Raw genomic sequence first — 15319 nt, 5'->3', positions numbered from 1 at the left:
TTGCATCCTTCAGCAAGTTCTGTTAGCTCCACCATCGCAACATGGCAGCCACCCAGGAGCTCCATGCGGACTCGTCCAAGCCCCCATCGTCTCCAGACTGGTGTCTGCAGTAGCCTCCTGACCAGCCCCCTGCTGTAGTTCCCGGGCTCCGGAGAGTAGCCACAGTGATCTCCTCAGGGTGGAAATCAGATTTACTCATTCCAGATGCCTTCCTCATTTCTGGACTGTGGTCAGTACGCCTCCTCTTTTGGATCAGTTATTGAGGTTTCTGGTCTAGCGCATGATCAGCTTTGTCAGCATCCATGGATGACGAAAAAGGTACAATTCAGGTCTTAGATTCTCAGAGTATGCATTTATGCTCAGTTTTCAAATTTTATTGTTTAAGCCTTTTCCTTTTCTGGTTAACATGTGATATTAAAAACTTAAAATGTAGTGCTAGAAGTTCAAAGCCAACCTCAGAAATTTAGTGAGGCTCTAAGCAACTTAAGGAATGAGATCCTGTCTCAAAATAAAAATAGAAAACAGGTTGGGGATGACACTCAGTGGTTGAGCATCCCTGGGTTCAATCCTTGGTACAAAAAAAAAAAAGTGCTCATACTAACCACAGAAAAATTTCTCCTTTCTTTCCACAATCCTTATTTTTCAATAAGATAACTAGTATTTATCACCTGTCAGGTGCTGTATTGTTTCCAATGAATTAATTCACTTCTTCCCTACCACAAATCTCTCAGGTAGATGTTATTATCATCATCTCTATTTTCTATTTTAGGAAATGGAGATACAGAAATGTTGAGCAACTTGCCCAAAGTCACACAGCTATACAGAGAGAAGCCAGGATCTGTCCCCTACACCTTAGTTATTAGGCTATGTTGCAGTCTTTGCCTCTCCACAGTTCTAACAAATCTGACTTGGCTGATAGTGCTAGAGTGTTACTTGGTGCCATATTTATGATTGTTAGATAGTCACTGCTGACTGTGCCTCTCATCAACACAAAGGGCTGAAAGAGATGGAATGAGAGAATACCAGGAGCGTTCAGGCCTCCACTTTCACCAAGCCCTTGACCCAGTCCTTAGCTCTGTCCCTCCCTGCTCTCATCACCTGAATCGGAAGCTTGGTTCAAGTTGGAATTATGTCACTTGCAACCAAAAAATTCTAGCACAGGGAATTTTAGTAATTTTATATTTATTGCTATAATTAATATACCTTGTTTTAGTCTATTATTTTTATACTCTATGTTTATTCTTCTTTTGTTTTTCCCTTTACTTTTTGTCTTTTGCTATATGATAATCTTGCTTTTATTTTCCACACTGATGTGGAAAATATATATTCTGGTTTAGATTCTAACATCAGTATTTTTAGAACTTTCAAAATTATACTTCTCAATTCATTTTTAAAAATCCATTTCTCTATTTACAAAGAATAAAATGAAACAAAATATTTTGATCTTCAAAATGTAAGGTGAATAATTTAGTACTCTTTCATTACCTATCTCTTCCACATTTTGTAGTTACTACAATCTGATGTATTACCCCAGGTCATTATTATTATCTTTATATTCTTTCAGCTTTGGGGGAAATCAATTTTGACCCTTGCACTTAGTTATATGCAAGCATCATCTAGACAGCACAAATTCATTTGAAATGCCCATCACTAGTCATTTTTATGGAACAAATTCCCAAGTTCTTAATTATGAGATATATCTCTTTCATTGGCTGGAATACTTCTTTAAGTCCCCATACTGTGTCAGGGCACTGGGCCAGGTTTTTGGATAGTGAACCCTTCTGTCTTCATGGATCCTCCTGTATTTCAATGGGAATTTGGAAGACAAAACAATCAGGAAATATTTGGTATCTTAGATTGGTTTATTGCTTTATCTTTACTTTGTAAGATAATGAACATCTTTCCATGTGTTTATGTACTAGTTACAATTCCTGTTTTGGATGAAGGATTTATAGTATTTGGCCACTTATCAATAGTGTCTTTTTATCAATCTTACCAACAACTACACACAAAAATAATAGGAACAATTTGTCATAATTACCACAGGTATGGGTTTTTTTCCTATGTATTACAGCTGTAAATGTTTTAGTTAAATTTATAAAAATTAAAATGTTTTACAGACAAATCAGTTGACACTTTAGAGTCAGTTCTAGTTTTTGAAACTAGAGTCAGTTCTAGAGATTCAATTATTTCATTATTTTTTTTTTCTGCTTCTAAGGAAAAAAACTTTTAAATTGCTCTTGGATAATCCAATCTTTAAAGACCTTGATACCAAACGTAGAGAGTTCAAATCTTACCTTTGCCATGTATTAGCTATATGACGTTGGAAACTCCAATTATCAATCCTTTAGTCTACAAAATAGGAATGGTCATGACAGAAATGCAGACTTTGTAAAATCCAGTGATTGTAAGGATTAAATCAGGTCTTCATTTCTCATTTGTTCAAAAGTATGTATTAAATATTTTTAATGTACTTCTTTCTATGCCAGGAAGAAGTCTTTGGATAGTGGACAAAGCTGCAGATGAAATTCCCTGCCCCCATGGCGCTGACCGTGTACTGAGAGTGGGGTATGCTCAGCAAACAGCAGCACTGGACAATCGGCCTTGCACATGGCTGGTACTGTCACGACTAGTGCACTGAGTTGGCCAGGGGAGGAGGGAAGAGATTATACTGGTTTTTCTTTCTAAGTTGTTAGCCAGAAAAACTGAACCTTCTAGCAACTATCAAATTTTAAACTCCCAATATTTGGCTAAATCATTAAAATGGTTTACAATATTTGTAGAATATTCTCTAAGATATTGTGATGATCTAACCTTACTTTAAAATAAAACTAGACAAGCAAGCAAGAAAATAACAACAGATATAACTCAGATTCTGTGTATATACAGATAGGAAATTTCCTCTCCCTTATTCTGCTAAGGCTACACATGTTTCTAAGGCACCTGTTACTGGGTAGCTTCACAGACTAGCACATCATGGCTACTAGAGGCCTCTGGAAGAAGAAAATTGTGTCTATTCCATTCTTCTGATTCTGAAGCTCAATTTCTGATAACAAGATAAATGAGGAATAAAGTTCAGCATCTCGCTAACCTCAAAACTTGAATAAATATAGGACATGCCAGTAGGTTGCAATCTAACTGGCACTATTTAGTTGCTGCCTTAGTCTGTTTTCTGTTGCTATAATGGAATACATGAGACTAGGTAACTTACAAAAAGCATACAGGTGTTATTAGCTTATACATCTGGAGACTGGGAAGTCCAGGAGCATAGATCCATCATCTGGTGAGGACCTTCTTGCTGATTATAACATAGAAGTGGGCATCACATGGTGAGAAAGAACAAGCTTGCTCTTTCTGGTCTCTCTATTTTTATAAAGCATTAATGTCATCATTAGGACCCAATCTAATCCTAATTATTTCCAAAAGGCTCCACCTCCAAATCCTATCAACATACACCTTTGGGGATTAAATTTCCAAACATAAATTCTGGGGGATAAACATTCAAACTGCAGCAGTTGTTATGGTCTGGAAATTTTCTGCTTTCTCCACTCCTGCTAGACAGAAAGTACAGAAGGACTACCCAATATCAACAGTCTAAAATCCCAAAGGGAGGAAGTTTCATTCTGACAAAACTAAAAGGCTCAAGTGGTTTTCCATTCAGCAATAAATTAAATGCAAAAAATAGGAAGAAACACTTAGTAATAAAAAAATGGGATTCTGAAAGAGAAAGAAATAGAAATACAGTGTGAATAACTTTGATCTCATATATTTCTTATTAACATTCATGACAAAATGGTCAGTTTGTTCTCATAAAATCCATGCAGCTCACTCTACCTGTCACCCCAGGGAATGTGTCTTTCTATTTCCTTGACACATAATTTTATTAGAAGTATCAGGAAATGTCAAGCTAACCATCATTTGGAAAAGGGACTGTCCAAGACTCTCAGCAGTGCCCAAACAGAAGCTCATGGGGGGTAAAGTTCACACAAGAAAAACTCATTCATCTTGACAGTAGGTTTCCCCCAAATGACAACTCTGCTCCAAAAAGGCAATAATATCCAAGTTTTTGCAGGTTTTGTCCCAAGGGCCAGGTTCATATATTTAAAAGAGGAGTGATTCTGATATACTAGCATATTATTTGCATACATCTATGTGGTCTTCAAATTAAAGTTCTATTATGACTCCTTTCTGTGAACATTTTGTAAACTTTAGTTTCTCATTTCCTTATTATTCCCTTAAAAAACAACAACAACAACAAAAAAAAAAAAAAACTCACTCAGATCCTTCATATCAAAGGGGTATAATATATACAGAGAGCTTCAGGAAGAATAAAGGTAAATGACAAAAAAATATTTACTAAGACTCCTGTTGCTCTGAGACATACTTTGGAGAAAGACAATTTTATAGGAAATCATATACTAAAACTACCTTTAAACTTCAGTGGGGAAAATTATTATTTCATTTTATAATAGCATAGCTAAAGACTATTTTACCATCAATAAACTACCATTGTACCCTTAAAGATAGCTGTAAATGTGACAATACTATAAATCAGCTTGTCTGCAGCTTTATCTCAGCATCCCTTTACACCCCTAAAAATTACTAAGAACCCCCAAAGAGCTCCATAAACATTTTCCTATCAGAAATTAAAATGACAAATTTTTAACTTCTTTAATATTTAATTCATTTTAAAAAAAGAATAATGAGCCTTTTACATATTAATATAAATAATACATTTTAGTGCAAAGCAACTATTTTTTCAAAAAAAAATAGTGAGAAGAATGCCATTGTTTTCTTTAATATCTGGATGAACAAGATAAAAATCTACTTATGTATCCCATTATACAGGTGGTCAGTGATATACTGTTTTAAGTATATGAAGATTAGGCCTCACGTAAATAGTTGTTGGAAAGGGAAGGAGAATTTTGAGTCTCTTCAAATAACTGTGAATGTATCCCTTTGATACTATACCAAAATGTGTCAAGTAACAGTTTCTTAAAAGTTTGTGGTTATACAGAATCTAATACCACATATCGATGAACTTTTCCTACATTACATTAAAACCTAGTGGTCTACCTTATTAACTAGGATTTGTGTCATTGCATACTGGTTCTCTGGAAAATATTAGCTCCCTGAGTTATGCAGACACACAAATGTGGAAATATTTCATTACACAATTAAAAAATAGTTTGTTAATATTACCACTCTTGTCAGAGAAATAAACACTGGTAAACTATAAAGTTCAAAATGGCAAACACAAATTGTCCAAAATTCTAATTTTCCTATAAATTTCAAATGTTGTCATTGGCAACAAACCCTATTAGTTCTGCTCATTTTGCTCATTCTTAAGAAAATGTCTGCCAAATACTCAAGTCTGACTAACCATAGTCCATTCATGTTTTTTCAAATAAAGATGGTGTTCCATGAAAAGAGCCTCTTCTTCAATTCTCAACTCAACCATGTGTTCTTCCTCAAGACTACCATCAGTTTTGGTACAGAGCAGAAATGCCTGGGCATGCTTCACACTTAAGATTCCCACCAGATATGAAGGACACACATCCAAGGACAGGCCTTTGTAAGTGCAATCATTTCTACTGCTTCTTAAAGGTCCTTCTTATGTGCATCTGGCTTTTCAAAATCGCAAGTATGTAGAGTTAAAGACTATAATGACAACTAGCATAGTTTTTTGCCACTGCTTTGACTCATGGTAAGGCACCAGAAGTTTTACCATTGTTGTTTTTTGTAGCATCAGTGCAAATGATACACTGAAGAAGGCAGATGGTGTCTTGGTTTCATTATAAAAGTATCTCTGACCTCACCAACCCCCTACCTAAAAAGGATTTAGAGACATCCCCAGAGATCTGCAGAACACATATTGAGAATCACTGATCAGTTTATGGATTTTCACTTCTACTTAGAAACTATAAAAAATTATAAATTCCCCCAAACCTATACTGTTTCTAGTGTAAAATCAGATTAGATGTAGTTGATCATGGAAAAGGTTTCAGTCATGTATACCCCACACACATCAAGAGGGGATGAGAATCTTGACAGAATACATCATGAGGTTTCATGGGAAGCAGGCTAGGCTCTCTATAAAGGTTGAAAATGGCCTGTGAGGACAAGGAAAGGAGACTAGCTTGGAGTTTGATGGTGGTTACTGCATGGTGGCACTGGGGTAAGGTTTCCCACACATGGGCCAGGAGTTGCATGGTTTGAGCTTCCCACTAACACCAAAGAGGGGTTTTCTTATCTGCTTGCCCAGATAAGAAAGAGAAAGTTGCAAGAGAAAGGTAGGGCAGACCCTGAGAGCTGTCAGTCATTGAATGTGGGAGCAGAGACATCCTTTTTATTATAACCACACAATTTTAAATGAAAAATAACTCCTCCTCCCCCATTTCTACTTCCAATAGTCCCCATGGCACTTATCACTTTTGGTTACACTATGTAATTGGCTCATTATGTTTAAAGTTTTATTATCATCTGCTTATTATCTAATAGACTATAAACTTTATGAGGAAAGAATTTTGTGTCAGTACTGTTATATATTTCGTCTATATCATATATATGAGCACCATGACACTGATATATCTCAAGAACACAGAACACTACCCAGCATATGGTAAGTGCTCACAATAAATTAATAAATTAGTGGATAATAGGAAACATGCATTGTTAAATAAATCATTATTGAACATGTCACAAGACATCATGATAGAAGTATTTATCACAAATGGTATAGAAAATTCTTGAAAGTATATTTCTATAGTATTAATTATGAAAAAAACATTGTAATAGTATTATTTTTTACTCCTCTACTTAAATATGGTATGTGTCTGTGAGCAGATGTATACATGAATATTCTACTCATCTTTATATTCTCAGTGCCCATATATCAGAACACAGTGATGAGATAATAAGGGAATAAAAGAATAAATGAACAAATTAAATGAAAGATCTGACACTAACAATCACAGTACATTTACATACTTAGCCACCTATACCAGCTTCTTAATAGTTCATCACAGCATAGTTTGGAGGATGTTCCTTTTTTCAGAACAGTTTTTGTTTAATATTTTTAGTTGGTGTTTCAGAAAAAAAAAAATACTACAAATGCTTTATCTTTAAAAATCTATAAGGAATTTAGATTCGGTCTTTAAAAAAATTAAATCCAAAGCATCTGTTAGTTAGCTCTTTCTATATGACACAAAACATCCTTGTTACTGTGTGTTAAAGCAATTTCTTAGTTGAGCAGTGCAGTTTTAGGTGTAACAATACTCCTGGATAATAAGAAGCAAGTATATCTTATAGATCTTGGGATTTATAAAACTTCTATAAAATTTGCATAAATTAGGATAACTTCCCACCCACACCAGAGAAGGGGGCATCTGGGTGTTCTAGAGAAGGAAGCTGCTCTTCAAATGTGTGCCTCTTCTGTGTATGGGGAGACTCACCTGTGTGCTGCCCGGTGTCTCTGCAGGGCAACTGCAGCCAGCTGAAGCCGGGCCTCCACCACAATCTCCAACTCACCAGCAGAACACTGAGATAGGTCCTTGTGGCCTGGATGCTCCATCTCAGATACAAGGAAGTTCAGCCTTTCTTCAGCTTCCATCAGTAAAACTGACTAAAGAATAAACACCACAAAAACACAGATGTTCAGAAATGATGTCTCATTCTTATCAAATATTTTTATGTCTGAAAAGTAACAACGAATGGAAGACTAAATGGAAATCTGTACATAATCATCAGAGAAGAGAACTCAATAAAAAGGAAAAAGACAACAGAAAATCAAGAAGTAATAGCATTAGTAAGGAAAATAGTTATCCTTTAATGTATAGATGACCAATGGTCAATATTCACAATAGTTCTAGAAACTTGCCATAAACACTAATGAAAAACTAAACCACTGCTCTCAGAGAAAATACAGAAATGAACCCCTAGAAGCCTCTGGGCACAACCCTTTCATCAATCAACTGATCCATATCGTCACTTGAATGTGTATTTATAGTTAAGGACACATTTAATATACACATATTGTTGATTCATTAACCATGAACTCACAACAAATAGCACTATAACTCAGGTCTGAATAAATAAATATATATAACTCAGGTCTAAAGCTTACTTGACACAAGTATTACTCTCTAAGGCACTGCACAACTTTTTTGCACTTAGAAACGTTAGGCAGCACTTCAACACTATGCTTTGGGTACATTTTAAGTAGTAAAATTATCAACTAAATTTAAAAAAATGAAAAACATGATACACTTAAGTGTACTTAACACAAAAATCTGAAGTCTTAAAGGCTCTGAAATCCAAAACTTTTTGAGCACTGACATGACACTCAAAATGTTTCACTCATTGGAGCATTTCAGATTTTGGATTTTCAGATTAGGGATATCCAGTGAAATCAATGCAAGTGTAGAAAAGGATACTTGTTAATCGTATGAGAACTGCAAAGAAAAGTCAGAGCATCACCCTATTCAATTTAGCTGGGAATGTGCGTGTTGGACAAATCTAATTTTTCTATGCATGTCAATGAATGATTTTAAAAAGTGCCAAGAGTGCTGATTTGGGAATTACAAAAATATTTAGCAGATAGACAATTTAACAAACATGATCCATAAATAATGAGGACAGACCATATTCCAAGTTAAACTGTGGTAATGTGAAGATAATGAGATTGTACAGTAGATAATCAATAGTAAATATCATTCCGACATAGAAGAAAATTTTTAAAAATCACTCTTTCAAGCAACAGGTCTCTAAAATCTTGTTGGTACCAAGTAGTAAATATCATATATAATAATATATAATAATACTAGGGTAATACATATATAATACTAGGGCAATTTAGTACAATGGTTAAGAACATAGATTCTTATGAAAAAAAAAATAGGTCCTACTCCCAGGTCTATATTTTATTATTTGCATGACATTAGTGAATTTCATAAACTAGGTCTCTAGTTTTCTCATGATTCATCACAGTATAGTTAAAAAATGATTAATACCTGCATCATAGAGTTATGAAAATTAAAAAACCATGCAAAATGCCTGTCATATAGTAAGTACTGAATAAATGATAGCTGCTGCTGCTGTCATCTCTATGAGGAGGAAATGAGAAACAGGGTATGGAATACTCACATCCCCCCAAACAATAAATCAGATTTTCTGTATCATCTTAATAAGGTGGTAAAACAAAGCCTGACACCTCTGGGCATCTATTTTTCTCCTAGGTAGTATACACTAACTCTGGCCTCCAGCTATCCTTATGTAAGAAAAGATACTGGATCTCCCAAGGGCAAGTACCACTCTGTTCAAGCCTAAATGTATGCATTTTGATAACCACTTCCCTATGATTTGAAAAAAATTTTCAGACTTACCTTTAGCATGTTAAGAGTAAATTCATCTTTAACTTTTGTAAGCTGATGCAATGAGCCACCTCCATCATCCTTTAAATATAGCTCTACAAAGACATAATATTTTGGAAATACTAAGGATATCTATGGTTAGTTGAAATATTAGTTGATGAATTTTTAAAATTCATAAATTTAATGCAAAAATAATCACAATAATCATTAGATTTCTGTTTATTGTAGACATCATAGCAGGAAATTAAATGCTGTGTATCACTTGGTTTAATGCTGTATATTGTTTGCATTGGTTGTTGTTATTATTTATCTCCCCCTAAATGGTGAAGTACTAGAAACCTTCAGGAACACTCTAATTTCACAGGGTAGAAACTCCACTGACCAAGACCTATAGTGTTAGATTGGTAGACACAGAACAAGAAAAAGCAAAGGAACAAATCACCCCAAACAAACCAAGATACTTCAATAACAAAATCCTTCAAAACCAGTGGAAGAAATATCAGAGAAGGGGTTTAAAATGTACATAGTTAAACTGATCTGCAAGGTAAAGGATGATGTAAGAAGTGGAATCAGAAAGAAAATATAGGAAGTGAAAGATCACTTCAATAAAGAGAGATTCTGGGGAAAAAATCAGGCAGAAATCCTCAAAATGAAGGAATCAATAAACAAAAATTAAAAATTCAATGGAGAGTATGACCTACAGACTAGACCACTTGGAAGACAGAGTTTTAGGCAAATATGACAAAATATATAATCTTGAAAATAAAATTGACCATGGAGAAAAGATGTTAAGAGACCATGAACAGACATCCAAGAAATATGGGATAACCTGAAAAGACCAAATTTAAGATTTATCAGGATAGATGAAGGCTTGGAGATAAAAACCACAGGAATTCAAAATCTTTTCAAGAAATAATATAAGGAACTTTTCCAAACAAAAGAATGAAATGGAAAATTAAATACAGGAGACTTACAGGACTCCAAATATAAGAAATTACAACAGACACACAACAAGGCACATTATTATGAAAATGCCTAACATATAGAATAAGGATAGAATTTTTAAAGGTGCAATAGAAAAATGACAGGTTACATTTAGAGGGAAACCAATCCAGATCTCAGCTGGTTTCTCACGTCCCCCCCCCCCCTTTGTAAACCCTCAAAGTTAGGAGGTCTTGGAATAATATATACCAAGCTCTGAATGAAAATGAATGCCAGCCAATACTATACCCAGCAAAATTAAGCTTCATAATTGACAATGAAATAAAGACCTTCTAAGATAAATCAAAGTTAAAAGAATGCACACTAGAAAGCATGCACTACATATCATTCTCAATATTTGATGAAGAAATGAAAAATAAAAGTGAAAAACAGTAAAGGAGAAAATACATTAAAAGATGGTCAATCAAAGGAGAAACTAACTCAAATTAAAACCAGAAATAAATCAAAATAACAGGGAATAAAGATCATTTTTCAATAATAAGACTGAATATAAATCATCAATCAAAAGACACAGACAGCAAATGTGTCTCCAAATGCTGTCTCCAAAAACTTACCTCATAGGAAAAAACATACACAGCTAAAGGTAAAAGAATGGGAAAAAAAAACCTATCATTCATATGGATCTCATAAATAAGCAGGGGTTTCTATCCTCATATCAGATAAAGTGGTCTTCAAGTCAAAGTTAATCAGAAGGAACAAAGAAAGACATTTAATGCTGCTTAAGGGAATTATACATCTACAAGATAAAAACATAATTATTTATGTCCCAAACAATGGAGAATCTACATACATCAAACAAACCCTTCTCAACTTAAAGAATCAAATAGACCACAACACAATAATACTGGGTGATATTAACATGCCTCTCTCACCACGTTAGATCCTCCAAACAAATCCTAAATAAAGAAGCTATATAACTAAAAAATACAATTAATCATTTAGACTTAATAGACATATAGAATGTTTCATCCATCAATGACTGAATGCACTTTCTTCTCAGCAGCACACTGATCCTTTCCTAAAATATTAGACCACATTTTAAGCCACAAAGCAACTCTTAGCAAATACAAAAAAAAAAAAAAATAGAGAGAATACCTTGAATTTAATCAGATCATAATAGAATAAAAGTAGAAATCAAGGATAAAATAAAAACTAGAAGCTACTCAAATACCTGGAGACTAAATAAAATGATGAATGATAGCAGAAGAAATCAGGAATGAAATAAAAAAAAAATACTTACAGGTAAATGAGTATAGCAATACAACATACAAAATCTCTGGGACATTATGAAGGCAGTGCTAAGAGGAGAGCTTGTTGAATTGAGTTTATTCATTAAAAGACTAAAAAGTCAACAACAACAACAAAAAATAACCTACCATTGAGTTCTCAAAGTCCTAGAAAAAGAAGAACAAATCAACACTAAAAGCAGTAGAAGACAGGAAATAATTAAAATCAGAGCTGAAATAAGTAAAGTTGAAACAAAAGAAAACTAGTCAAAGAGTTGACAAACCAAAAAGTTATTTCTTTGAAAAAATAAATAAAATTGAATAACCCTTAGCCAAGCTAACAAAGAGAGAGAGAAAACTCAAATTACTAAAATTTGTGATGAAAAAGAAAATATCACGATGGACACTACTGAAATACAGATAATAATCATAAACTATTTTGGAAATTTATACTCTAATAAAATAGAAAATCTTGAAGACATCAACAAATTTCTAGAGACATATGACCTACCCAAATTGAATCAGGAAGACATACAAAAATTAAACAGATCATTTTCAAGCAATGAAATAGAAGGCACCATCAAAAGCATACCAACAAAGAGAAGCCAGGACCAGAAGGATTTTCAGCTGAGTTCTACCAGTCCTTCAAACAACTAACACCAATCCTCCTCAAATTAGTCCATGAAGTAGAAAAGGAGGGAACCCTTCCAAACTCAATGAAGCTAGCAGCACCCAAAACTAGATACAGACATCAAAGAAAGAAAACTTCAAACCAATAATCTGATGAACACAAATGCAAATATTCTTAATAAAATACTGTCAAATCACATACAAAAATATATTTAAAAGACATTGTACCATAATCAAGTGGGGTTCATCCTAGGAATGCAGTTGTTTCAACATATGGAAATCAACAAATGTAATTCATCACATCAATAGACTTAAAAAGAAGAATCCATGATTATCTCAATAGATACAGAAAAAGCATTTGACAAAATATAGCATATTTTCATGTGCAAAAAACTAGACAAACTAGGAAGAGTAGGAACATACCTCAACATTGTAAAAGCTATATATGTTAAACCCAAGGCCAAAATCATTCTATATGGAAAAAAAATTGAAAGAATTCCTTCTAAAAACTAAAAGAAGATAAGAATTCCCTGTTTCACCACTTCTATTCAACACAGAACTCAAAACTTTAACCAGAGCAATTAGACAGAAGAAAGAAGTTAAAGGGATAAGAATTGGGAAAAAATATCTAACTATCCCTATTTGTTGATATGATTCTATATTTAGAAGACCCTAAAAACTCCAGCAGAAAATTTCTAGAACTCATAAATGAATTCAGCAAAGTAACATGATATAAAATTAACACCCATAAATAAATTGCATTCCTATGCATCAGTGATGAATCAACTGAAAGAGAAATTAGGAAAACTATCCCATTCACAATAGCCTCAAAAAATAAAATAAAATACTTAGGAATCAATCTAACAAAAGAGGTAAAAGACCTCTAAAATTAAAACTACAGAACACTAAAGAAAGAAATTGAAAAAGACCTTAGGAGATGGAAAGATCTCCCATGTTCTTGGATAGACAGAATTAATATTTTCAAAATAGTTATCCTACCAAAAACACTATACAGATTTAATGCAATTCCTATTAAAATTTCAATGATATTCTTCATAGAAATAGAAAAAGCGGTCACAAAATTCATTTGGAAAAATAAGAGGCCCAGAATAGCCAAAGCAATGCTTAGTGAAAAAACTGAAGCAGGAGGCATCACAATAACAGAACTTAAATTATAGTACAGAGTTATAGTAAAAAAAGGGCATGGTATTGGCACTAAAACAGACATGAAGACCAGTGGTACAGAATATAAGACACAGAAACAAACCCACATATATACAGTTATCTCATACTAGACAGAGGCACCATAAACATACACTGGAGAAAAGCTAGCCTCTTCAACAAATGGTACTGGGAAAACTGGAAATCCATATGTAGCAAAATAAAATTAAACAACTATCTCTCCCCCTGTACAAAACTCAACTCAAAGCGGATCAAGGACTTAGACCACAGACCTTGCACCTACTAGAAAAATAGACCCAACTCTCTACTGTGTCAGCTTAGAAACCAAATTCCTCCAAAAGGGCAAAAAATAAAATCAAGAATCAGTAAATGAATGCTATCAAATTAAAAAAACTTCTTCATAGCAAAGGAAACAATCAAGAACATGAAGAGAAAGCCTACAGAATGGGAGAAAATCTTTGCCATCTGCACCTCAGATAGAGCATTAATCTCCAGGATATATGAAGAACTCAAAAAACACCCCAAAAATCAAATAACTCAATCAATAAATGGACAAAGAAATTGAACAAGTACTTCACAGAAGATAAAATAGGATGGGTCAACAAATATAAGAAAAAATGTTCAACATCTCTAGCAAATAGAAAAATGCAAATTAAAGCTATACTGAGATTTCATCTCACTCCAATCACAATGGCAATTATCAAGAATACATGTCACAATAAATATGGGCGAGGATGGGGGGAAATGGTACACTCATACATTGCAGGTGGGACTGCACTCTGGAAAGCAGTATGGAGATTCCTCAGAAAACTTGGAATAGAACTACCATTTGACCCAGTTATCCCAATCCTCGGTTTATACCCAAAGGACTTAAAATCAGCATACTATAGTGACAAGGCCACATCAATGTTTATAGCAGCTTAATTCACAATAGCTAAGCTATGGAACCAACCTAGGTGCCCCTCAACAGATAATGGATAAAGAAAATATGGTAAATATTCACAATGGAATATTACTCAGTGATAAAGAAGAATGAAATTATGGCATTTGTCAGTAAATGGATGAAACCGGAAACTATCATGCTGAGTGAAATAAGCCAATCCTCCAAAATCAAAGGTTGAATGTTCTCTTTTATATGTGGATGCTAACACACAATAAGGGGTAGGGAGGGAAGTATTGAAGTTTATCAGATTAGACAAATGGGATGAAAGGAAGGGAAGGGGTGGGAACAGAAACAGTACAGTGAATCAGATATAACTTTCCTGTATTCATATATGAATACACGACCAGTGTAATTCCACGTCACATTGGCTCATCCACGTACGTCAAACAAATCCTTCTCAATTCCAGAAATCAAATAGACCACAACACAATAATACTAGGCGATTTTAACACACCTCTCTCACCACTGGACAGATCGTCCAAACAAAAATTGAATAAAGAAACTATAGATCTCAACAACACAATCAGCAATTTAGACTTAACGGACATATATAGAATATACCATCCAACAAAGAATGAATACACTTTCTTCTCAGCAGCACATGGATCCTTCTCTAAAATAGACCATATTTTATGCCACAAAGCTACTGTTAGCAAATACAAGAAGATAGAGATACTACCTTGTACTCTATCAGATCATAATGGATTGAAATTAGAAATAAATGACAGAATAAAAAACAGAAACTTCTCCAATACCTGGAGACTAAATAATACACTATTATATGATGAATGGATAACAGAAGACATCAGGAGGGAAATAAAAAAATTCTTAGAAGTAAACGAGAACAAAGACACATCATATCAAAATCTCTGGGACACTATGAAAGCAGTACTTAGAGGAAGATTTATTTCATGGGGTGCATTCAAAAAAAGAAGTAGAAATCAACAAATAAACGACTTAACACT

General features: G+C 34.0%; 1 protein-coding gene across 1 annotated transcript in view; it reads right to left on the bottom strand.

The window, feature by feature from the left end:
- The window catches only part of Cfap54 (cilia and flagella associated protein 54), a 315326-nt gene that overhangs the window by 101694 nt on the left and 198313 nt on the right, over positions 1–15319 (bottom strand). Inside the window, exons 50-51 of the mRNA XM_047551199.1 lie at positions 9384–9466; positions 7455–7624 (exon numbers count right to left, since the gene is read on the bottom strand). Of these exons, the coding sequence (XP_047407155.1) occupies positions 7455–7624; positions 9384–9466 (253 nt within the window). The remainder of the gene's footprint in view (positions 1–7454; positions 7625–9383; positions 9467–15319) is intronic.

Source organism: Sciurus carolinensis, chromosome 4 (assembly GCF_902686445.1).
Source record: "Sciurus carolinensis chromosome 4, mSciCar1.2, whole genome shotgun sequence".
Classification (NCBI taxonomy): domain Eukaryota; kingdom Metazoa; phylum Chordata; class Mammalia; order Rodentia; family Sciuridae; genus Sciurus; species Sciurus carolinensis.
The sequence above is the reverse complement of the archived record's forward strand: the minus strand, read 5'-3'. Positions and strand labels throughout refer to the sequence as shown.